The sequence below is a fragment of the Adiantum capillus-veneris genome, chromosome 10 (genome assembly GCF_014529385.1).
Source record: "Adiantum capillus-veneris isolate H3 chromosome 10, ASM1452938v2, whole genome shotgun sequence".
Taxonomy (NCBI): Eukaryota; Viridiplantae; Streptophyta; class Polypodiopsida; order Polypodiales; family Pteridaceae; genus Adiantum; species Adiantum capillus-veneris.
Window position 1 is genome coordinate 11,816,901 of NC_140940.1, and position 23,535 is coordinate 11,840,435.

General features: G+C 47.4%; 1 protein-coding gene across 1 annotated transcript in view; it reads right to left on the bottom strand.

Annotated features, from left to right (window-relative positions):
* Window positions 1–23,535, bottom strand: part of LOC147448453 (uncharacterized) — a 58,436-nt gene that overhangs the window by 29,162 nt on the left and 5,739 nt on the right. The window contains exon 2 of the mRNA XM_086521066.1: window positions 3,616–3,688. Coding sequence (XP_086377192.1) covers window positions 3,616–3,688 — 73 coding nt within the window. The remainder of the gene's footprint in view (window positions 1–3,615; window positions 3,689–23,535) is intronic.

Genomic DNA, 23,535 nt, shown 5'->3' on the forward strand with positions numbered 1-23,535 from the left:
CGGGGCGTTGCTTCCTTGTAGAGGATTCAAAAGCAGCACCCAGACAGTCCCTGGTTGGAGGAGCAGTTGCAACAGGCTCGCCAAGAGCTTGCCAGCACAGAGGAGAGGCGTCATGAGTTTGCCTTCCATCGACACCATCTCAGTGGACCCAGGTGGATGACAGAGTGACAGGGGCGTTCTTTGAGACAGTGGGACCCCGGCATGCGCAAACCCGTGTTAGCCAGTTGAGGAGGCCTAACGGGTCAGTTGCCTCAAAGCCAAAGGACATGCGTGCAATTGCTACTGACTTTTACGGTGACCCATTGTCAGCAGAGCCTCAATCAGAGCGTCACGATGCATGCAGAGAGCAGGTTTGGGCACAGATGCCTTGTCTTGTGACTGAGGAGATGCACCAGAGGCTTGAGCTACCTCTTCAGCTAGAGGAGCTCCATGTGGCCCTCAGAGCACTCCCCCGTGGTAGCTGTCCAAGTGAGGATGGTTTGACTCCCAACTTTTTCTTAGAGTATTGGGACTTGCTTGGCTCACACCTATGCAGCGCTTTTCAGTACATCTTACACACAGGATAGATGCCTGACAGCATGAGTGAGGACTTGATTTACCTCATTCCTAAGGAGGATGGCTCCTTGGATGAGATTCGGCAGTGGCGGCCCATCACCATCCTTAACTCAGCCTACAAAATTCTTGCCAAGGCTGTGAGTTTGAGGATTCAGCCACTTCTAGAGAGCATTATACATGGGACCAAGAGAGGTTTTGTCAAGGAGCACAGTATCCTTGACAACATGTTTACTTTTTGGGAGGCATCTGTCCTCACGCGCCTCCGTGGTGAGGATCTGGTGATACTTCTTCTTGATTTTGAGAAGGCTCACGATAGAGTTGACTCGGACTTTTTGGAGGGCACTCTTTGCAGGATAGGCTTCCTAGACGCCTGGATTGGAGGTGTGTTAGCTCTTTAGAGACGTCCACACAATCTGGTGCTTTTGGTAGGAGGTAGAGGAGATCGTTTCATGCTCACACGTTCGGTCAGACAGGGCTGCCCTCTTGCCCCCTTCCTCTTTCTATTCTATGCTGAGGCGATGAGCAGATTTTTGGTTTAACAGCAGGTTGGTTTACGTGGCTTAGCCCTGCTGGATGTTGAGTTTGCAGATGACTCAGCTTTGTACTTAGAGGGCCAGGAGGCCAACCTACACAGGTGTGAGCAGGCTCTTGAGACCTTTTGTTGTGCATCAGGCACACTGATCAACTGGAGGAAGACAGTGGCTTTCTCGGTTGGCAGTGCTCCTACGCCTGATTAGCTGCCAGGTGAGGGTTTCAGATGGATCCCCCCAGGGACTGCAGTTCGATACTTGGGTTGTCAGGTTGGCTTGGACTTGTCTCCTAAGCAGCAAATTGCTCCCGTCCTCCTGTCCATCAGGAGGAAGCTGATACATTGGAGCTCGGCAAGACTCTCTTTGGCTGGCAGAGTTGTAGTGGCGGACCATGTGCTGTTGGCTACTACTATGTGGCTAGAGTGCCTCAGGCTGGAGGCCCTTGGAGACCTTTCACCAGATGAATTTTCACAGAGATGCGCAGAGTTGGCTTCATCAAGAGACTAAAGGACCGTTTTGCTGTGAGCTTGCTTTGCTCTTGGGAGCAGCTGCCGAGAGGCCTGGAGCAACACTAACCTACTTGCACAGAGGAATGTCTGAGACAACCCCTTGTTTGGAACTCCATGGTCAGCACTCAGAGAGGCCACTTGGTTAATAGTAGGCCTCATGTTTCTTGGGGTTCCATGGCAAAGGGTCCAGTACGCACTTTAGGTGACTGGCTACAGTTCTCAGGTTTGTCAGAGGAGCTTCAGAGCATCCAGCCATGAGAGGGGTGCAGAGCATGTGTCAGGACATCACACAGGCAGTACCAGTTGTGGCTTACACCTCTCGAATCAGCAGCGTCCACATGGATGGGGCCCTTCACGCGACTGGAGGTCCTCATCGCAGTTCGGGCTTGCTCAGAGACTGTACCCTCCATGTTTTCCGAGATACAAGGCGAGGGTCGTCTGCACAGAGCCTCAGTAGAGGCCCCACAGGTTGCAGAGCGCTATTTTCAGAGGATCCGAGTTGTGGGCATCTGTGGGAGGACTTGTCATAGATCCTGACCTAGCAGCTCTTGAGACAGGCCACTGGAGGCTGTGGGCTTGGGAGAGCTGCCCACTGGCACGAGTGTAGTGGGATCTTGGAGAGTGGTTTTGGAGGGACCCTTTCTCCTCAGCCGACCATCCAAGTGTCCCTTTCTTTCAGTACATTGTTCCATTGGGACGTCACATACTGGCAGCACGGAGAGAGGCTTGTCCTGCTGCAACACCTCATTGGCACGAGGAGGGTCTCACAACTAAGTTCTTGTCAGCTTTTTGGGCAAGGTTGTGGGACGCCATACAGCCGCGGCGAGTCACGTTGTTCCAATGGCTGACTGCACATAGAGCTACAGCAGTGGGGACCTGGCTTGTACATAGTGGCCTCTCGGCTTGTACATAGTGGCCTTGTACATAGTGGCCTCTCGGCAACATGTGCAGCTTGTGACCATCCTTTGGAGGGTCAGTGTCACTGTGTTTGGGACTTCCCTATGGCACAGCAGGTTTGGCTTCGGGTCCTTGGGCTGATGCCAGCTCTTTCTACAACACGACAGTACACTTGGGGGGCGGCTGCTTGGTCCACTCTCACGGGCCCTGCATTGCAGTTTGAGCTATCCTCCAACAGCAGGATGATCGTGATATAGGGGGGTCGACCTACACTCCAGCCTTCTACAGAGCTTACTCCACAAGAGTGGTTCAGTGAGAGAGAGGTGTGTTGGGAGCTCGTTTGTGGCCTGACACTCTGGTTCATCTGGCGGGCCCGTTGCTTCTGCATCTTTCAGGCTCGCCTTGTGCCACGAGCGGAGACTGTTCGAGATTTTTGTCTAGAGCTGATCCATACTCTTAGGGGACAGTTCGAGAGACTCCAAGGTAGCTCCAACCGCATGCGGGAGCGTAGAGAGGCATTCATTCGACTCTGGCGCCCTCGGCCTCTCTTCACCATGGTCCAGGGTGTGCTCAGATGGCACTACCGTCCACCTGTGTGGCTTTTCCCTCCTCTCATCTCTTGATTTAGCCTCATTGTACATATGTTGTTTTTTCATTGGGAGAGTCTCCCTTATGATTGTTGTAGCCCTCTCTAGTAGAGGTGGTTGTAGCCATATGGGCAGTTTCATTAACTAATAGAAGGATCTCTTTCTCGGGGGAAAAAAAAAGGAAGGGCATCGTAGTTTGAGGGATGAAATCACGCAAGACTTTGTTCATATCATTCATCATATGCGCAATTGAATTAGTTGCTCCCTTAGCTAAGGTGCACATCCTTACCAATCCCAAAAGCATCCTCATGGTAGTCAAGTCCCTGCTTTCCATTGCAAACTCACCTACAACTGGTCATGTACCCACATTTCTAATTGGAATTGATCATACCCCAATTACAAATCCCCCATAGAATATATCGCCCTTTCTGTAAATGCCTCTGCAAACTCGTCTACAACTGGCCCTATACCCACATTTCTAATTGTAACCTTGTTCACATGATGCATATCCTGAATAAATAGAAATAGTTCACTCACCGTCATTACTATAAGCTTGGCATAGCCAGCGATCGGTTCTTTCAATTTTAGCTCCTCTAAGCTTCCAGCAATTCTGAAAAAAAAAATCATATGAAATAATTTCAATGAACTCCCATCCATAAACATCAGAATGATTGTGCATTCAAGCATGTGTGCATGCAACCATGTGCATAACCATGAGTAAGGGAGAGTGAGGAAGAGGGAAAGAGAATGAAGCATTTCATAGATGTCTGCCAAAGACCATAAAAAAGGTTCAATGCAAGTCTATATGCCCAGGTAAGTATAACACACTCCGCACGCTCCGAATCAGCTACGTCCAGTGACAATGGGTAGGTGCAATATCTCACACATCATAGATCTCAGGGTGAGTACTTAACCTACCCTCAGAGTTGGTGGATCTCTAACATCCTCCCTCCTCCATTTTCCGGATCTCTATGCCTCCCTCTCTACTGTCATTGTGATGCTCTATATCCATGGACCCATCGTTTCTTTCAAGCTCTGATCTCTTTGCTAATCAAAGAATCAAATCTTGTGATACCATACCCTGTAGGCGTGTAGTGTTTATCGGTTGAAAGAGATAAGTCAGTTGCATCCATCAACCAAGTAGTAGCAGTTTGTCAACTGCCCTATGGCCTGGTGACCCCAACCTGGAGTTACTACTCTCGTTGGTGTTGTATGTCAAAGAGGAAATGGCTAAAGGCGTGTCTGATCGTGAGTCAGCAATATGTTGTCACAAATGGAAGCGCATAACAACTTCAATAAGCTCAGATTAATATACGTTTTTTTTTCCGAGAAAAAAGATCCTTCCATTAGTTAATCAAACTGCCCATAGGGCTACAAACCACCGCTACTAGAGAGGGCTACATCAAGAAAATGGGGAGACTCTCCCAGTGAGTAAACAAAATATGTACAATGGGGGCTAAATCACAAAATGGGAGGAGGAAAAAGCCACTTGTGGTGGGTAGTGCCATCTAGGCGCACCCAGGACCATGATGAAGAAAGGCCCTGGGCGCCAGAGTCACAGAAAAGCCTATCTGCGCTTCCTCATGCGGTCGGAGCTGCCCTGAAGTTTCTCGAACTGACCCCTGAGAGTGTGAATCAACTCCAACCAGAAGTCGCGAACAGTCTAGCCTCGAAGATGTGGAAGCAGCGGCCCCGCCAAATGAACCAGAGTGTCAGCAGGCCACAGACGAGCTCACCTCTCTCACTGCACCACTCTCGGGGGGGGGGGTAAGAACTGTGGCAAGCTCGAGTGTAGGTCGACCCCCCTGGCTCACTATCATCTTGCTTGTGGAAGGCAACTCAAAATGGAACGCCGCGCCTGTGAGAGTGGAGCAGGCTACCACACCCCAAGTGTACTGTCGAGCTCTGGAAAGAGTTGGCATCAGCCGAAGAACCCAAAGCCAAACCTGATGTGGCATGGGACAATCCCACAGACAGTGACGTTGATTCTCCAAAGGATGACCACAAGCTGCATAGGCTTCCAAGAAGCCACTGTGTACTAGCCAACTCCCAACTGCTGTAGCTCTGTGTGTGACTAGCCACTCGAACAGAGTAACTCTCTTCAGCTGCCTGCAGTCCCACAGTCGCTCCCAAAAGTCTGACAAGAACTCAACTGTGAGGCCCTCCTCCTGCCAACTATGAATTGCTGCAGCAGGGCGAGCCTCTCTCCGTGCTGCCAGTATGTAGCGCCCCAGTCAAACTATGTACTGGAAAAAGGGGATCCCGGGGTGATCGGCTAAGATAAGGGTTCTCTCCAAAACCACTCTCCAAGGTCCCACTATACTCGTGCCACAGGGCAACTCTCCCAAGCCCAAAGCCGCCAGTGGCCTGTCTCAAGATCTGCTTGGTCAGGATCTATGACACAAGTCCTCCCACAGATGCTTACAACTCGTATCCTCTGAAAGCAACACTCTTTAACCTGTGGATCCTCTACTGAGACTCTGTGAAGACAACCCTCTCCCTGAACCTAAAAAAACATGTGGGGTACGGACTCCAAGCAAGCACGGACTGCAATGAGGACCTCCAATCCGCGTGAAGGCCCCCATCCATATGGGAGTTGCTGCCTCTAGAGGGGTGGCCAATCAGCTGGTAAAGCCTCTGTAATATCCCGGCACATGCTCTGCACCCCCTCATGCCTCATAGCTGGATGCTCTGAACCTCCTCGGACAATCCTGAAAACTAAAGCCAATCGTCGAGAGTACGGGTTAGACCCTCTGCCATGGGACCCCAAGAAACATGAGGCCTACTACCAACCAGGTGGCCTCTCTGAGTGCTGACCATGGGGTTCCAAACAAGGGGTTGCCTCAAGCGCTCCTTCGTGCAAGTGGGTTGATGCTGCTCCAGGCCACTCCTCAATTGCTCCCAAGACCTAAGCACTGAGCAAGCTCGCAACAAACCGATCCTCCAACCTCATGCTCAGACCAACTCTACGCATCTCTATAAAAATCCACCTGATGGATGGGCTCCAAGGGCCTCCTGCATGAGGAACTCGAGCTCGAAGCCGGTGAAGCAACAAGTCCTTCCAACGCTCCTCCCCTGGAAACAGTCCTCTGACCACAAACTTCCCAAGGAGGGCTCTGTTCTGCTATGCTAGGTCAATGATCCCCAGCACCCCCTGAGAACATGGTAAGGTGATGACCTACCAGGCCACTTTGGCCCGGGCTAATTGGGTGTGATGCCCTGACCACAGAAAGTTCCTAATCAGCCTCTCTAGCTGGCTAATACAGGATTGAGAAGATCCAGCAAGACGTGATGTACCCCATAGTAGCCAACAGCACCTGGTTGGCCATTGCAACTCTGTCTGCCAAAGAGAGCCATGCCGAGCTCCAATGAAGCAGTTTCCTCCTAATGGACAAGAGAAGGGGAGCAGTCTGCTGCTTAGAGGACAAGTCTAAGCCAGCTTGACAACCCGGATATCGTACTAGAGTCCCTAGGGAAATCCACCTGCAGCCCTCACCTCGCGACCAATCAGGCGTAGGAGCACTGCCAACCAAGAAAGCCATTGTCTTTCTCCAGTTGATCAGTGCTCTTGATGCACAACAAAACACCTCAAGAGCCTGCTCACACCCATGCAAATTGGCCTCCTGGCCCTCCAAGTACAAGGCTGAGTCATCATCAAACTCAGCATCAAGTAGCGAGCTCTAGACCTCCCAAGCCAACCTGCTGTGAAGTCAAAAACCTGCTCATCGCCTCAGCATAGAACAGAAAGAGGAAGGGGGCAAGAAGGCAACCCTCTCTGACCCAGCGCATGAGCATGAAGCGTTCCCCTCTTCTCCCTGCCACGAGCACCTGACTGTGCGCACACCTGTAAAGAGTTGACACCTCTGATCCAAGTATCAAAAAACCTGCGTAGAGTGCCCTCCAAAAAGTCCCAGTCAACTCTCTCCTAAGCCTTCTCAAAATCCCAAAAGGTGAAATGTTGTCAAGGATATTGCGCTCCTTGACAAAAACTAGTTTGAGTCCTATGTATAGTGCTCTCAAGTAGTGGTTGAACCTCGGAGCCTTTGCTAGAATTTTGTAGGGTGAGTTGCAAATGATGATGGGTCGCCACTGCCGAATCTCATCCAAGGAGCCTCCCTCCTTGGAAATAAGATAGATCAAGCCCTCACTCATGCCGTCAGGCATCTCTCTAGTGTGTAATATGTACTAATAGGCGCTGCAAAGATCCGAACCATGCAAGTCCCAGTACTCCAAAAAGATGCTGGGAGTCAAACCATCCTACCTCAGGAGAGTGCTCGGAGGGCCTCATGGAGCTCCTCTAGCTGGAGGGGGGTCCTTAGTTAGCCTCTGATGCATCTCCTCAGTAACAAGGCTAGGCCTACGCCCAAACCTGCTCTCTACATGCAGCCTGACCCTCTGACTGAGGCTCAGCTGAAAGCAAATGTCACGTGCACATCTAACCCTATGTGTACGTGGACAAGCTACTTCAAGACATGGGTTGGGTTCAGTTCAGTCAGTCTAGCCTAGGAAGTGTTCTGGCACCTTTGTGAGTCTGTTCGCAGACCGTGCATGTCTAGACACTTAGAATAGATGCATATCCTTTGGTTGCACACAGCATGACCATCAGATTACCATCAGAACCCATCAGTAGCATTTTTACAGTGCATAGACCTATTTTCCCTATTTTAGCCAATTTTCACTTATTATTTTTTAGTGACTTTTGTTGGGAACTAGGTAGGGCAATTTGGCCAATGAAATATATAAGAAACCTAGCGCTAGCACTTGCTAGCAGAAGAGGCAACACGAACCGAGTGTTCAGCAGGCACCTTCTCAGCAAGACTCGCCAACAGGACTCCCCTAGCGTTTTCATCAAGAACCAAGCCTAGCGTTTTTGCATGGCAGAACCAGCCTTGGCGTTTTGCATTGCAGATCAGCCCCGGCATTCGCAGAAGCAATAGATCGATAGCGTTTTGCATCAGAACCCAAATCAGCCCTAGCATTTTTGCATCAGCCTGGCATCTCAACGTTTTGCAGATTCACCGCGACAGAACCACCAGAAGCACCAGCATTTTCAGTTTTCAGCATTTAGACACAGCAAAACAAGTCCCAAACCTCGCAGATCTCACCTTCCCGCAGTAGATCCTCGCCGCACGGTCAGATCCATCGAAGTTTGCAGATTGAGCCGAAAAACGCAGATTTCAGCATCTGCGTTTTCAGCGCGTCGTCGTCGCATTGTCGCCATCGACATCATGACCGACATAGAGTCAGAATTCAGCAGATACAACATTTGCAGATTTCAGCCCTTAGCATTTTCAGATTTCAGCCCGTCTCATCGTCGTCGACATTGTCCGCAAGTCCAAGCATTGTAGAGATTTGTGCAATCAATAGTAGATCGCTCTGGCCATAGAGAGCGGGGCCTTCGGAGGAGGGTTTGACAACATTCTAATGTCGTATTCTTCTCTCTCTATCTCTCAGTCTCAGCACCTTCATTCACAGTGTTCGCCACTTTGTTTGTGTCCATTGCACTCTCTCACTAAAGGAACGGAAGGCTCTCCCTTCCGTAAGTAAAAGGAACCCTTGAGCACAGTTCGGAGCACTCATCTTGAGCAAAGTTCAACATTCACTTCCACTACACCTTACATTGGTATCAGAGCTTTGACAGTGTTTTGTATCACTCAAGGAAAGAACCACAAGAATTTTTATTTTTTTTGCTTGTTGCGGTGGCACATAACCCAAGACCTCTTGGGCGTGTCAATTCCTAATGTCGTGTTTTTGAAGAGTGATAGGAAACCCAAGAAAGAAGGGCTTGTCCAACCTCCCCTTGTCTCTCTTTTCACTCATTGAGAGCGGACCGTGCACTTAGCGGCCGGCCAATCGACGTGAGGTGGGGAAAAGCAACCTTGGTGTGAAAGCAAGGCCGCCAAGGGGTGCACCCGCGGGAAAGAGAAGAGCTCGGGTAAAGAGAAGATCCTTCTCTAACACAGATTGCAAGCTAAAGAAGAACCTCAAGACTCAAGACCCTCAAGAACCCAAGTTCCTCGTGAACTTAAGAACCAAAGATCTCAGTGTATGGTCATCACCCGAAGCGGAATGGATACTTTGCATGAAGGTGAAGAGCATGAAGAAGGTGAAGAAGAATTTTCCCCACCAGGAGGTTTTTCCGACTCTCCCCTTTCTTCATCTATGACAAGGATTGCACTAACTACTATGGACGCTTTCGACAAGATGATGATGGACGGGAGTTAGAACGCGAAGCAAGGAAGTTAGAACGCGAAGCAAGAAAGGCAGCAATGGATCGTAAGTACCACGAAAGAATGGCAGCCATAGCACGTGAATGTGAAGAGTTGTTGCGACTCTTTCTAATGTGCAGGGGCAGATTGAACAGAATCTGGAGAAGGAGACTCTCTCGGTCTTGTCTTCTCCAAAGCACGACACACAGGAATTACATGATTTGCATGATAATGATAAGCATGATAATGATGAGCATGATGATTTGCATGATCAAGATGTGATTATTCACGAGCATGATGATTTGCAGGATAAAGATGTGATTGTTTACAAGGATGATGGTTTAGTTGATGCTTTTTCTAGTGAAGCTAACCTCATTGCAGATTCGATCTATCACGAAGAACCGATCTTGGCTCTCGAGTCGAGGTCCAAAGAACCCCCACAAGAAGATTCGATCAATCATGAAGAACCGATCTTGGCTCTCGAGCCTAGGTCCAAAGAACCCCCATAGGAAGTATTATGTGTTCGAATGATTAGTCAGCACGCATTGTCCGAGTGTTTAATTCGTGATGCTTTCCTGTATTTTAGTCACCGACTCACCGTCCTTATGTGATCCCTTTTCACAGGCATGACATATTGCAAGATGAACACGATTCACTCATAAATAAGCACGGATATATGCGGATTACTCATGAAAAAATGAAATGTTTGCATTCAAGGAATTCGCATTCCATGTCTCTTTCTTGGCATGACATAGTATCTGAAAGAGCACAAGAAGGATTGAGCATCAAGCATCGGCATTTCAGCAAACAGATTTAGATCAGGAAGTCAAGATTCGATTCCATTGTTTGCGTGTGTTTGATGAACGGTTTGGCACTCCATCTATATGTTCATCTACATTGCATGCACAGTCTTTATAGAAGTCACTTTACATGGAATGGATATATTCATGTTTTTGTGTTGGAAGTGGCTTCAGGAATTTTCATCCTCGGAGATTCTTTATGAAGGTAGACGCATGACCATAGACGAAGTTGAAGCGTTGAAGGAGCAAGGAGCCACAGATGACTGTGTCGCTTTTGCCACGGCCCAAAGAAGCAAGCGTTGCAGACCTTTATGAAGTTCAAGTATCGCATGACCCATGCATCAGAGTGGGCCACCGAAGAATCTTTCTAGGATTCCAGACATTGTTGGCCATCTCCCTCGACGCCATTCAGTTCGGTACCAGTACCTCACTTTGAAAAGGAGGGGATGTCACGCACACATCTGACCCTATGTGTCACGTGACACATCCAACCCTATGTGTCCGTGGACAAGCTACAGCATGAGCAGGGTTCAGTCAGTTTAGATTAGGAGTGATCTGGCACTTTTTGTGAGTCTATTCGTAGACCGTGCATACCCAATCACTTAGTGTAGATGCATATCCTCTGGTTGTATATAGCATGATCATAAGCATTCTCATCAGAATCCATTAGAATCAGTCGGGGGAATTTTCCAACTCCCTAGCGTTTTGGAAAACCAGTAGACCTAGCGTTTTTGGAACATAACAGCCTGGCGTTTTTGGTTTCATTCTCAACCTTGCAAATCCGGCAATACAGTGATTAACAGCCCTAAAAGTCCATCAAGATCAGCCCTAAAAGGAGTAGTAGATTCAGCCCGGATAGACCATCGATTTTCAGCCTAAAGACACCTCAGTTTTCAGCCCTAAACTGCAGACTTTCTGCTACAAAGACCCACAGAAACAGCCCCCAAAAGCAGCGTTTTTGGACCCGCAACAGATTTCAGCGCATAACATTTTTGACAACAGTAGAAAGATTGCGCCCTTAGGTCGGTCTCGTCATCAACGTCGTCATCGCCGACATAGTCTAGACTTGCATCAGTTTCATGCATTCCATTTGTACCAGATTGTGCAATCATAAGTAGACCACTCTCACTGACGAGAGTGGGGCCTTTAGAGGAGGGTTTTACAACGTCTCTGGTGTCGTATCTCTCTTCTCTCTCTATCTCTCAGTCTCATACACTTGCACGCACAGTGTCCATTCACTTCTTATGATCATAGCACTCTCTCATTAAGAATGGAAGGCTCTCCCTTCCATAAGAACAAAAGGACCTTGAGCACAGTTCGGAGCACTCATCTTGAGCAAAGCGCAAACATTCATTCCGCTGCACCTAACATTGATATAAGAGCCTTGGCAGTGTTCTCTACCATCAAGGAAAGAACCGCAAGAATCACAAGAATTTTTTTTGCTTGTTGCAGTCGCACGAACCCAAGTTTGCTTGGGCGTGTCGATTCCTAATCGTGTTTTTGAAGAGTGACAGGAATCCCAGGAAAGAAGGGCTTGTCCAGCCTCCCCTTGTGTCTCTTTTCACTCATTGAGAGCGAACCGTGCACTTACCGGCCAGCCAATCGACGTGAGGTGCGAAAAAGCAACCTTCGTGTGAGCGCAAGGCCGCCAAGGGGTGCACCCGCGGAAAGGAGTAGAACTCAGGTAAAGAGAAGATCCTTCTCAAACACGGTTTGCGAGACCTCAAGAACCTCAAGACCCTCAAGAACCCAAGTTCCTCGTGAATTTAAGAACCAAAGATCATAGTGCATGGTCGTCACCCGAAGCGGAATAGATACTTCGCATATAGGTGATGAGCATGAGAGAGGCGACGAAGAGTTCTCCCCACCAAGAGATTTTTCCGACCCTCCCCCTTCGCCATCTATGCCATGAGTTGGACCAACTTCTATGGAGGCGATGGTCAAGTCGATGTTGGACATGATGGCACAACAACAAGAAACGAATCGAGTTGCGTTGGCACAACTAGCAAGCAAAGCAGAACAATAGGAAGCTAAGGACCGCGAGCGCGACAAAAGGAACGAAAGAATTGCCGCACAACAAGAAGCAAATCGCATTGCTAAGGACCGGAGCGCGACGAAAGAAACGAAATACTTGCCGCACAACAAGAAGCAAATCGCATTGCTTTAGAACGCGAGCGCGACGCACGAAAAGAACGAAAAGAACAAAGAAAGGAGAAAGCGGCAGCACGAAGCGCGGCCTTGGAGATCGAGAGAGAGGCTCAAAGAGAACTACGCACTCAAGAGTTGATTCGACAAGTACTTGCCTCGAAATCCGAACCAACCAAAGATCGTGTGGCGCAAGCCACGATGCGGATTCCAACCATCCAGTCATAGAGAAGTTGACTTTCACTAAGTATAATGGTAAGATGGATGCTACGGTTATTCATTCTTGGTTGCATCAATTTAATGCTTATTTTGCGACAATTAAGGAGATAGGAAATAGCAAAGTTTTGACGGCAGCTATGTACCTTGCTGGTGATGCCATCAATTGGTACCATGCATGGCAAGAGGCACAGCTAGCCGCACACCTAGAGGAAGCCGACGAACTCACGCCCCTGTCCTTCAGTTGGGCTGATTTTCAAGACAAGCTCAAGGCGCGGTTTATGCCACCTCAGTACCTCGCACGATTGAAGGACGATTGGCGCGCTCTCAAGCAAAATGGTATGCCGGTTATGTCTTTTTCTAATCGTGTTTTGCACCTAGGTACCCAATTACACAAGTCGGATGATGAACGCAAGGATGCATTCCTTTATGGATTGGACGAGTATATCAAGTACGATGTCGAGGTGCTCGATCCAATCGATCTCAACAAGGCGATAGCGATTGCTCTCGCACAGGAGATGAAGCACAACAAGGGAAAGCCTAAGGAGAACAAGACGTCCACAAGTACCTCGCAGACTTCTCAGAACCCTCAGAACGGTAACAACGGTAAGAATGGTAACTCTTCTAACCAATCTTCCAACAGTCTCTCAGAAAAGAATTCTTCCAATGAATCTAAGGGTAAGGCTAACACAATTGCTAAACCTAAGCTTACTCCAGATGAAAAGGTAGCACAAGGAATTGTAGGAGGATATATCACGTCGGAAGAGCAAAGCACTTATTCTAAGGAAGGTCGTTGTTTTCATTGTCACATTAAGGGTCACATAAAAAGAACATGTCCTAAGCTTGAATCGAATGAATCTAAAGAATCCACAGAACCCACTTCCTTTGTCCATGCAATTAATGATAACACGAGTGTGCCCCAAGTTTCTCATGACACTCCCATTGATGATTCTCTCATTAATTGTTATGGTCATATGACGGGGCAACGTTTTGTCATATTGTTTGACCCAGGTAGTATGCATGATGTGATCAGTCCCTCTCTTGTTGAGAGAGCCCGCCTAGAAGTTAGTCAGAGATCTCCTATCGAGGTCTCTGGCTTTGTTCCCGGTATGGACGCTCTCATCACGGAGGAGTGCCTTGATGTGTTGTTTGCAATTCAAAAAGCTGCCTTCACTAGAAGATTTGTTGTCTCTCCTCTCTCAGGATGTGATATGATTTTGGGCATTCGATGGTTTCGTGATGCTAACCCTCTCAAAGGATTGGGAGGCTAACACTTTCACTCTCAATGCCAAAAGCGGTTCTCCCATTGTCATTCATGGAGAGGATTGTTCATTCTCCATCTCTCATTGCTAATATGCAGGACAAGATTGAACGGATTCATGAGAAGGAGACTCTCTCAGTCTCTTTTTCTCCCAAGCATGACACACAGGATTTGCATGATTGTGAGCAGCATGATGATTTGATTGACAATGATCAGCATGATGATTTGGATGATAAAGACAAGCATGATGATTTGCATGATCAAGATGTGATTTCTGACAAGCATGATGATTTGCATGATCAAGATGTGATTCCTCACAAGCATGATGATTTGCATGAAGAAGATGTGGTTGTTCACAAGAAGGATGAGTTAGTGAATGCTTTTTCTAGCGAAGCTAACCTCGTTGTAGATTCGATCATTCAGGAAGAAGCGATCTTGGCTCTTGAGCCTAGGTCCAAAGAACCCTCACAGGAAGTATTATGTATTCGTATGATTGATACACATGTTGAGCACGTTTCTCTCATGGATGAGCACGAATATATGCGGATTTCTCATGAAAAGCTGAAAAGTATATATGTAAGGAAGTCACATTCCATGTCTCTTCCTTGGCGTGACACGGTTGTAGAAAGAGCACATAAAAGTATGAGCACGAAGCATGGGCATTTCCGTTGTGAATTGCCAAAGTTGATTGCTCTAGATCATAAGAGGAAGATTCGATCTCATTATTTGCGTGTATGTGGTGAACGGTTTGGCATTCCGTCTATTGGTTCATTTACATTGTATGCACAGTCTTTAGCGAAGACAAGATTTTTTCCACTCACTTTACATGGATGGGTATGTTCATAATTTTATGTTGGAAATGGTTTCAAGAATTTTCAGCCATGGAGATTCTTGAAGAAGAAAGAAGCAGGACTCTAAACAAAGTTGAAGTATCGAAGGAGCCACAGAAGACTTTGTCGCTTTCGGCGCGGCCCATAGAAGCAAGCTTTGCAGACCTTTATGAAGTTCAAGTACCGCACGACCCACACACATCAAAGTGGGCCGGCGAAGAGTCCCTTCCAGGATTCCGGATGCTATTGGCGATCTCCCTCGACGCCATACGGTTCGGTACCAGTACCTCACTTTGAAAAGGAGGGGATGTCACGTGACACATCCAACCCTATGTGTCCGTGGACAAGCTACAGCATGAGCAGGGTTCAGTCAGTCCAGTCAATCTAGATTAGGAGTGATTTGGCACTTTTTGTGAGTCTATTCGTAGACCGTGCATGCCCAATCACTTAATGTAGATGTATATCCTCTGGTTGTACACAGCATGATCATAAGCATTCCCATCAAAATCCATCAAAATCAGTTAGGGGAATTTTCCAGTGATTTTAGCCTATTTTCCCTATTTTTTTACATTTTTCACTTATTAATTTAAGTGACTTTCCAACAAAAGTAGGTAGGGCAATTTGGGTAAGAAAATATATAAGCAAACTAGACCTAGCACTATTTGGCAGAAAAGGCAACAGGAGCCAAGCTCAGCAGACATCTTCTCAACAGGACCTTGGTGGACTTCCTCCAAGCAAGAACCCCATCATCAGCGTTTTCTTTCCACAAGAAGCGAGCGCCATCCAGAAGCATCCCCAGCGTTTGCATCCAGCTTCATCGCCCTAGCAAGCATCAGAATTGGCGTTTTTGACAGAGCTCCCTAGCGTTTTGGAAAACCAGCAGACCTAACGTTTTTGGAACATAACAGCCTGGCGTTTTTGGTTTCATTCTTAGCCTTGCAGATCCGGAACATACAGTGATTTACAGCCCTAAAAGTCCATCAAGATCAGCCCTAAAAGGAGTAGCAGATTCAGCCCGGATATACCATCGATTTTCAGCCTAAAGACACCTCAGTTTTCAACCCTAAACCTACAGTTTTTCAGTGACAAAGACCCACAAAAAACAGCCCCAAAATCAGCGTTTTTGGATCAGTCGCAAATTTCAGCCCATAGCGTTTTTGAACAGCAGTAGGAAGATTGCAGATTTCAGCCCTTAGGTCGGTCTTGTCGTCACCGTCGTCATCGCCGACATAGCCTAGACTTGCATCAGTCTCATGCATTTCATTTGTACCAGATTGTGCAATCATAAGTAGAACACTCTCGCCGACGAGAGTGGCGCCTTCGGACGAGGGTTTTACGTCTCTGGTGTCGTATCGCTCCTCTCTCTATCTCTCAGTCTCATCCACTTGCACGCACAGTGTCCATTCACTTTGTTTGTGATTATAGCATTCTCTCATTAAGAACAGAAGGCTCTCCCTTCCATAAGAACAAAAGGAACCTTGAGCACAGTTCGGAGCACTCATCTTGAGCAAAGCGCAAACATTCATTCCGTTGCACCTTACACTATGTCTACGTGGACAAGCTACTTCAAGACATGGATTCAATTCAGTTCAATCTAGCCTAGGAAGTGTTCTAGCACCTTTGTGAGTCTGTTCGCAGACCGTGCATGTCTAGGCACTTAGAATAGATGCATATCCTCTGGTTGCACATAGCATGACCATCAGATTACCATCAGAACCCATCAATAGTATTTTTACAGTGCATAAACCTATTTTCCCTATTTTAGCCAATTTTCACTTATTATTTTTAAGTGACTTTTGTTGGGAACTAGGTAGGGCAATTTGGCCAATGAAATATATAAGAAACCTAGCGCTAGCACTTTCTAGCAGAAGAGGCAACACGAACCGAGTGTTCAGCAGGCACCTTCTCAGCAAGACTCCCCAACAGGACTCCCCTAGCGTTTTCATCAAGAACCAAGCCTAGCGTTTTTGCATGGCAGAACCAGCCTTGGCGTTTTGCATTGCAGATCAGCCCCGGCATTAGCAGAAGCAGCAGATCCATAGCGTTTTGCATCAAAACCCAAATCAGCCCTAGCGTTTTCCATCAGCCTGACATCCCAACATTTTGCAGATTCACCGCAACGGAGGCACCAGCGTTTTCAGTTTTCAGCATTTAGACACAGCAGAACAAGTCCCAAACCTCGCAGATCTCACCTTCCCGCAGCAAATCCTCGCCGCACGGTCAGATCCATTGAAGTTTGCAGATTGAGCCGGAAATGCGTTTTCAGTGGGTCGTTGCCGCATCATCGCCATCGACATCGTCACCGACATAGAGTCAGAATTCAGCAAATACAACATTTGCAGATTTCAGCCCTTAGCATTTTCAGATTTCAGCCCGTCTCATCGTCGTCCTCATCGTCGGCAAGTCGAAGCATTGTAGAGATTTCTGCAATCAATAGTAGACCGCTCTCGCCATAGAGAGCGGGGCCTTCGGAGGAGGGTTTGACAACATTCTGGTGTCGTATTCTTCTCTCTCTATCTCTCAGTCTCAACACCTTCATTCACAGTCTTCGCCACTTTGTTTGTGTCCATTGCACTCTCTCACTAAAGGAACGAAAGGCTCTCCCTTCCATAAGTAAAAGGAACCCTTGAGCACAGTTCGGAGCACTAATCTTGAGCAAAGTTCAACATTCACTTCCGCTGCACCTTACAACAAAACACGGTAGAAGTCAATAGCGATTGCACGCAAATCCTCAAGCCCTATAGCAACTGACCCATCGGGTCTCCCCAACTGGCTAACACTGGAGTGCACATGGCGGGGCCCCACCGTCTCAAAGAACTCCCCAGTAATTGTGTCACCCAACTAGGTCCAATAAGATGGCTACAGATGGAAGGCAAACTCATGTCGCGCTCCTCAATACTAGTCAGCTCTTGTTGAGCCTGGTGCATCTGCTCCTCCAACCAAGGACTGTCTGGGTGGTGCTCCTACATCCTGTATAAGGAAACAATGCCCAATCGGAGACGCTTCTCCTGCTCCCTGGCTGCACCTAAGCGAGCTGCAAACGACTAAGCTCAGCGAGGCCAAAGGCCACTCTACCAGTAGGGAAGTCCTCATTGCGGCCTTGATTTTTCTTTAATTTTTGGGACCCTCTTTTTGAAGTCACAAATGGCCAAACATTGTGTGGCTAGTGTGAAACGGCCAACAACCGAGAGTTTCACCCACAGTCGGAAAGGGCAGGTCGCCACGAGACGGTCGGGCCAATCGACAATTAAATCCAAGTAGTAATAGGGTCAAATTGCAAGTCTCATCTCAAGAGGGGGCGCCCAAACTGAGAGATGAGGCTGATTTGACTTCATAAAAGTGAACTCAAGTGTGTGTGAATAGTGGGTGCAAGTGATCACAACTTTAATGGAAAGCTTGCCTTCTCCCTTGTCATATGTAGCACGATGATTCCGCTCTCGTGCACCTCTCTCCCCTTTTGAATGCCTAGCTTAAGGACTTTCCATCTGTATGTACAATTGTGTGGGTTCATGTGCGTATGACCGAGGCAAGAGCCTCTTTGTCTAGGTATTGGATTAGCTAACTGCTAATCCCCCACAGGTACCCTGCAGGTACAGGTGAATTCGGAGAGATTTTACGCGAGGAATCTCGTCCGATTCAAAGGGCAAGTAGCCCTACAGATGCGCGAGTACGAGGGCTTGCGAAACGGAGCCCAAAACAGTAAAATACAGCCTGCTGTGTATTTTTGCAGGTTTAGGGTTTTTACCCTAACTGATTCCTAATACCCCAAGAGCTTCCGAGAAGCGATGGGATCACTGTACAGGTGATCGGGTGTATTTTCGGGGCAGAAAACAGAGATTTCAGCGTGCTGCAGATTCTTGCCAGGTTTGGGAAAGTGCCCGTACGCGCCGGGGAAGTCATCTATTACATGGGAATTTTGTCTGTGAAGCCTCCTACTGCGGTTATGCTGCCGAAATCGGGCTAGAGTAGGCCATTTTCAGCCTTGTAAAAGCGGGACAGCTCGTAGGAACTTGCAAGCTTTTCTCCCAAGGTTTATAAGAATAAAGAAACACCAAAAGGGGCGCCGGTCTTTGGGGCCTACAGGGTGTCACTGTCTGCTTGGTAGCACTCTAGCTGCCAAGCCGTGGTTTGATTGAAGTGTTAATTCCAGTCACAGGTTTAATCGTGAAGTTCCTCCGTGTCGTAAAGTTCAAGTAAAGTTTATCAAGTAAAGAATCGGGTGAAAGCTAAAGTCTACCGCCTTGCGGGCCAGTTTTGTTAGGTACAGTGGAATGAATGTTTGCGCTTTGCTCAAGATGAGTGCTCCGAACTGTGCTCAAGGTTCCTTTTGTTCTTATGGAAGGGAGAGCCTTCCGTTCTTTATGAGAAGTGCTATGATCACAACAAGTGAATGGACAATGTGCGTGCAAGTGTATGAGACTGAGAGATAGAGAGAGAAGAGAGATACGAAACCAGAGACGACGTAAAACCCTCCTCTGAAGGCCCCACTCTCGTCGACGAGAGTGGTCTACTTATGATTGCACAATCTGGTACAAATGGAATGCATGAGACTGATGCAAGTCTAGACTATGTCGGCGATGACGACACTGATGACGAGACCGACCTAAGGGCTGAAATCTGCAATCTTTCTATTGCTGTCCAAAAATGCTATGGGCTGAAATCTGCTGCGGGTCCAAAAACGCTGATTTTGGGGGCTGTTTTTGTGGGTCTTTGTCGCTGAAAATCTGTAGGTTTAGGGCTGAAAACTGAGGTCTTTACCGGGCTGAATCTGCTACACTTTAGGTGAAAATTGCCGGTCTTTATCTGCTGCTGAAATCCAAAAACGCCAATGAATCTGATGATCAAAAACACTAGCAGTTGTGGTCCTTGCAAAAACGCTAGGTGAGGGAATCTGCGGCTTGGAGGGGAAAGTCCACCAAGGTTCTTGTGAGAAGGTGCCTGTTGAGCTTGGCTCCTGTTGCCTCTTCTGCCAAATAGTGCTAGCTTGGTTTGCTTAAATATTTTCTTACCCAAATTGCCCTACCTACTTTTGTTGGAAAGTCACTTAAATTAATAAGTGAAAAATGTCAAAAATAGAAAAAATAGGCTAAAATCACTGGAAAATTCCCCTGAAGAATTATGATGGATTATGATGGGAATGCTTATGATCATGATGTGTGCAACCAAAGGATATGCATCTATACTAAGTGACTGGGCATGCACGGTCTACGAATAGACTCGCAAATGCCAGATCACTTCTAATCTAGACTGACTGGACTGACTAAACCCTGATCATGCTGTAGCTTGTCCACGGACACATAGGGCTGGATGTGTCACGTGACACGTTTCATCCAGACTCTCTGTCCACAGTACCACAACCCGCTCTCTGAGCTTTGGATCCGGCAGGACCTTCTCACGGGTGCGCAGCATCGTGCTCCCACTCCTCTGTCTGTCTGTCGTGGTGAGAATCACTGGCGTATGGTCAGAGAAAGTGGTCTTTGCCAAAATGCAGAGAGAGCCACCCATGTCACAGAAGTAGTCACTGGCGTAGAAGCGATCTATCCGAGATAGATTCGCTCCTCCTACTCTGCGGTTAGAGCAAGAGAACGACAAGCTGTCTGGAAGCCGCACAAAGCATGTATGCTGCCAAACATCAGAAACCCTCAAGGTCTTACATAAACGCTCCCAAGCTGCCAACTCAGCCCCGTGCACAGTAGCATGGCACTCATCCTGAGCTTACACCATCATTCACTTCCGCTACACATTACAAGTACTTGTTGTGGCAACAGAGCAAGGGGGCCCTTGAGGGTGGTCGGGACCTTGACATGTCGTGTCGTCTCTCTTTCTCTCTCTCTCCCCCTGCGTCTCTCTCTCTCATTCAGTTCAGTTCAATTCTTTCAAGGGAATTAAAGTATCCTTGTGTTTGTGCGGAGTACTAGTTCCGAGCTAAACCCTTAAACACTACCGTTGCACCTAACACAAAGCCCCTCTTTCCCCCCCCCCAAGTTCGCAAGCTAATAGCATATTCCAAACTTTGGAAGCCTCTATGCAATATGCCTAAAATTGAACCCTTGCTTCGCATAAGTACATCAGAAGGATAAAACATGATGGAGCCTTTGTGCTCATAACCAACAGGTGCTGCTATTGATATACTGATATCATGGCAAAATAAAATCAACCTCGTCAATCATTTACAGATAGTGTTGAGAATCATAAAAGTACCTTAGATTGCCCAACGCAGAAAGGAGATAGCTCAGGAAACTTAGCTATCAAACTTCTTCTAACTGCAAAACCTTTCTGAACTGAAGCAACTTTTGCTTGCCAAGCTGGCTCTGTAGAAAAAGCTACAAGATTTAATAAGTTCAAAATTATAAATTGTAATTGAACTTGCTTACCGACTTGCTTGAATCACTACCCTTCGCATCGGAATTCATATGTTAGGTGCAGCGGAATGAATGTTGTATTTTCTCAAGATTAGTGATCTTTATTGCTCAAGGTTCCTTTTAGTTCTTAGGGAAGGAGAGAGCCTTCCGTCTTATGGGGAGTGCTATGATCACGAACAAAGTGAGTGGATATTGTGCGTGTAAGTGAATGAGATTGAGAGAAGGAGAGAAAAGAGATACGACACCAGAGAGGCTGTAAAACCCTCCTCCGAAGGCCCCACTCTCGTCGGCAAGAGTGGTCTACTTTGATGGCCAGGCTGCGTTTTTAGGGCTGATAGCACTTGCTGAAAACGTTGCAAAAACGTTGATGTCAAGGGGTCCTTTTGCTGCAAACTAAGTGGATCTGCAACCGCTAGGTGACTTGGGGGATGGGGACGATCGAGCAAAGGCTGGGATCGCCATGGGATCTAGCACTGATGAGAAGAATGCAAAAACGCTACCATGCTGAAGTGGATGGCGATGATACAAGTGAGGGATGCTGAGGATCTGGCGTTGCCCGCGGTAACTGCAAGAGGAAACGCCGGGCTGATGTCTGAATCCAAAAACGCTAGGGCTCTGATGGTGTAGGCGAGGACGGAAAAGCCAAAACGCCAGAGGTTCTGGGGGGTACTGTTGAGAAGTTGCCTGTTGAGCGGGGAGCTCTTGCTGCCTCTTCTGCCAGAAAGTGCTAACTTGGGTTTGCTTATATATTAACTTAGCAAAATTGCCCTACCTACTTTTGTTGGAAAGTCACTTAATAATTATAATAGAAAATAACCAATAAATAGGAAAATAGGCTAAATGCACTGGAAAATTCCCCTAACTGATGCTAATGGATTCTGATGGGAATTCCGATGATCATGCTGTGTGCAACCGGAGGATATGCATCTATTCTAAGTGACTTGGCATGCACGGTCTATGAATAGACTCACAAAAGTGCCAGATCACTGCTAATCTAGACTGACTGAACTGACTGAACCCTGCTGTGGTGTAGCTTGTCCACGGACACATAGGGTTGGGATGTGTCACGTGACATCATATCACCCTGTGGTGGGTTTACCTATGCAAGATGCCTTATGTACAATCATGTCTTGATTGACTTAATGAGCTTGAAGTTCTACTTGCGGTGGCTTTTCATATGGCCTTATTACCAAGCCCGTGTTTCTATTTATCCGTGCTTGAAATTCTCACTTGAGACCACCTTGCCGAGAGCCCTCTTATCGAGGCCGTTTATTTCCAAGACAAAAAACATGGCCCTACCATTGCCGATTTTAACTATTGTCCAGGCTATACTAGGTCCTAGCCATGCTTGAATCCTTGCTCAAAGACAAGGCAATACCTAGCCTTGTCTAAACGATCTTGCTTTGCATCTTTGCCACTGGCCTTGCTCCAAAGCCGATGAGAGCCAAGCAATTTATAGAACAGAATCGGCCTTGCCGAATTCAATTCGCAGAATTTGTGGATGTTTTGAGTATGCTCTGATTCCAGATCTCCGTGCAGAAATTATCATGTCGGAGAGCACTTGATGCATGTTGGCCAAAAAATTTCATTCTGAGGGCCATGCCCTTACCTAGTCTGCTAGATTTCCTTGCCGAGTCGTGCTTGGAACCGAAGCTACCTTGCCAAGACGACTTCTTGTCAAGAGCTCTCTTTCCCAAGATCTGTATTAGTCAAGGCCTTAAATTGGTTACACGTAAGAGGCCATATGCCAAGGTCGGGCCCTTCTTGTGCTTTGGCCGTTGCAAGTGTCATCCATTCCCGGTGGCCAATGTGGCTGCATCACGCAGAATTCCAACTCGTACCACAATGCCATATGCTATAGCAGTGTGACATGAAACGTTGCGGGGTTTCGTGCGTTTCGAGGTTTTGAAGTTTTTGAAACCTTTCGTTTCGGAGCTCAAAGAAAGTGAAACACAAGTTTTGTTTTACATGTATGTACCTATAAGTATACATTGAATATACATACAAAATTCACCTGTCAAGACATGAAATACCAAAATCTAGATGTGAGACTTGAGTCACAGTTGAACAAGGTAAGAGCTGAAATTGAAATATTAAGCTTAAAAAATCCCCAAACGAGTGGTTTGAGGTCAACTAGTCAAAAGGGGAGCAAAAGAAAAAAAATCAACTCGTTTCACCGAAACATTTCGGGTGTTTTGCCCTTTCTGGTTTCGGAGAGCCGAAACACGTTTTTATGTCACATTGTGCTATGGCATCATCCGGCAAGTAAGAACCTTGCCAAGGAAAAATCCTCCAAGCTTCTCTTGCCTCCGTGTGGGAAGGTCCTTAAAGGGAAGGACTCTTGGTAATAAAAGGACGCCCAAGATAAGAACAAAGCTTTGAAGCAAAGCTATCGCATCGACGGCAGCAAGCGGAGAGAAGAAGAAGTAGATGTTGCGCCGCACATAGGCCCTTTCATCCAACGAGGTAGAAACGACGAACCTTGTTCAAGACGCCACCACGCACCCTTTTGGTCGCACTGTCGTCTCATTTGGTGAAGGTCTTCACAGCCCCTTCTTCCTCTCAAGGGTCGTTCCTGCGGCTTGTTGAACGGCCATACTGCTTGCAAGGGTCGTTTTCTGCCCCCTGTTGGAA